The sequence below is a fragment of the Mus pahari genome, chromosome 3, assembly GCF_900095145.1.
Source record: "Mus pahari chromosome 3, PAHARI_EIJ_v1.1, whole genome shotgun sequence".
In the NCBI taxonomy this organism is placed as follows: domain Eukaryota; kingdom Metazoa; phylum Chordata; class Mammalia; order Rodentia; family Muridae; genus Mus; species Mus pahari.
The window spans coordinates 2,063,560-2,066,243 of NC_034592.1; the positions used below are offsets into that span (position 1 = coordinate 2,063,560).

Genomic DNA, 2,684 nt, shown 5'->3' on the forward strand with positions numbered 1-2,684 from the left:
GTGGACCACAGCTGATCAGCACGCAAGTGGACCACCGCTGATCAGCACGCAAGTGGACCACCGCTGATCAGCACGCAAGTGGACCACTGCTGATCAGCACGCAAGTGGACCACTGCTGATCAGCACACAAGTGGACCACCGCTGATCAGCACACAAGTGGACCACTGCTGATCAGCACGCAAGTGGACCACTGCTGATCAGCATGCAAGCTCATGACCCAGATATGAGTTCAGCCCACCTCTCCTCTTGTCTGCTTCTCCTCTGGGAGAAGGTCTCCTGGGAAAGGACTGCCTACCTATTTTTGTGAAGATTCTCTGTGGCTCAAACAGATTTTCCCTCTTAGCACTGAACTCCATGCTAGGGAACTAGTGTATAGTCAGTCCTGGGAACTCTTTCATCTTACTGAAGGACAAGCTGGTAAACTGGTTGGTTCACCTGGTTTTGATACTCATGCGTTTTATAATTAGCACACATTATCTTGCTTCTACACAGACAACAATAGCTATAACATTACAAGTTTGTCAGCTGGAGCCAAGTCATTCAGGCTGAGGAATCAGGCCCTGCCACTGAGCCTGAATTGGACTTCGTGGGTTACTGTGTCTATACTGGACATGGACTGAGAATCATTTCTTCATTTGTTCCAAGGATTCAATAGGTAGTCAATAATGCTTTTTTTTTTTTTTTTTTTGGTTAAATCGTGAAAATAACTTAGGTTTCATATGCACAAAAAAGTACCAACATGCCAAGAACCTCTGGAATGTTTTTAGTATGTCATTCACTGAGCTATTGTTTTCTTCATGTCAAAATTTGGACTTTTAAGAACTAACATTTAAATATTTGTTTTCATTATGTGTCTGTGTGGAGGTGCATGCACAGGTGTGTGCAGGTGCATGTTGGGGATGGAGGCTTTGGGGTTCTCTGCAGCTGAAGCTGCAGTTTCAGGGAGTCACCTGATGAGGCGCTAGGCCCTGAACTCAGGTCCTCTGGATGCTCCTGCAGAACGCTATGAGATAATCATTGCTGCTGCCTAGCTATATACAATTCCAGCGCATAGAATTTTATTCACAATTTGAATTCTATGTTTTGCATGTGCGTTTGGGCATGGATTTGTCAAGAGGGACATGTGGACGTCATAGAACCATTGGTAGTCAGTTCTCTTCTTTCCATATATAGATTCCAATTGAGCAATCCCTACTCTCTCACCTACCTTCCCTTGTCTTTCCTTCCATCATCGTCCTCCCCCTCCTCCTCCCCACCCTTCGACAGTCTGTTCTTGCAACAGGTCTATCTATACACCTCAGATCAACCTCCATTTTGCCGTCCTTCCTGCTTCCATGTCCTTTTCCCACAGTGGGATTATAGAACCACCATTGAACTCAGTTTAGTAACACGTAATTAAACAATTTTCGATTAAAGAAACAATCAATAACCAAATCTATCAATGTTTTGCAGGTTATGAAGACAATGACATCTGTATAACCTCATTGCAACAGATAAAAACCGTGACAGAACAGGTAGTTCAGAGTGACGGAAATTCTGCCTCTGCTCAGGCGGCCAAGCCCACTGCGACGCCCCAGCCCCGGAACCACGTGGCAGTGCTGGTCGGACCCCTGGAGCCCTCCTTTCAGTCTAGGATCCTGAGGACAATGTCTCAAAGAGATGTTCGGGCAGAGCTGTTCCTGAGAAGCTTCCTCATGTGGGCCGACACGGTAGAAATGCTGCGCGTGGCTGGGCACCAGGCAGTGTACAAGTCAGGCTGGCTGTACCCGGTCTACATATTCAGTTTCATCTCTCTCCTGAGAATGGTCTTCACACCCAAGAATCCTCTCCTTAATTCCCTGGGGATCTTGATGCAAGATTTGCCCTTTGTTTTTCTTAGACTCAGTTTAATCCTTGCCCTGGGGACAATCACACCAGTACTGGGCCTTTGTAAAAATGTCCTAGTGACTATATCATATATTTACTTCAATTATGTAACCAAACTCAGGCCTTTCTCTGCCTTTGAAACCTCTCCATTTTAAACAGCAAATGTTAAGATAGTAAGTCCTCCTGATTATGCATGTGAAATGTGTATTTGTAAAGTTTTTCTAGGTATGAACATCTGTGGTATATAAAATTAACCATTTCCAACCCGTATCATAGATTTAATATACACGCACGCACACACACACACACACACACACACACACACACACACACGTATATAATGGTGCTACATTTAAACAAAATTAACTTTAGACATGCATATTCCACTTTTAGTTAAAAATTACTCCTTAATAAAGCCTTTTAAAAAAATAACAGGAGCCACGACATCGCTTAAGAATGAGATTTTTTATCTCGAGTCCATTGAAGAACATTTTTCGGCTTAATTATTCGAAATTAGTTTTAGAAAATGACTTGAGGTTATTGAATATATTTTAGAGTTTGTCTGAAAACTGGAGTTGTAGGGACTTGTTCAAACTTAAAATTATACTCTCTTTGTGTGTGTGAATGAGTGTTTTCAGCAGTGAGGGTTGAACTCAGGGCATACCATCTTAGTAGTAGCACACACCTAACAATGAGCTCCATCCCTTAGAAATACATTTCTTACTCTGCTGCAGTTCCCTCTATTAAGTTCATTAACTGCATAGAAAACTAGGGTCTTCAGCACACATCAGTTTGGCAAAGCTTCCTTACAGCTTCTT

The 2,684-nt window shown here is 43.0% G+C and overlaps 1 protein-coding gene across 1 annotated transcript in view; it reads left to right on the forward strand.

The window, feature by feature from the left end:
- Positions 1-2,055, forward strand: part of Tmem236 (transmembrane protein 236) — a 47,215-nt gene extending 45,160 nt beyond the window's left edge. The window contains exon 4 of the mRNA XM_021194987.1: positions 1,453-2,055. Within this exon, the coding sequence (XP_021050646.1) occupies positions 1,453-2,021 (569 nt within the window). The 3' untranslated portion in view covers positions 2,022-2,055. The remainder of the gene's footprint in view (positions 1-1,452) is intronic.
- The last annotated feature ends 629 nt before the right edge of the window (positions 2,056-2,684 follow it).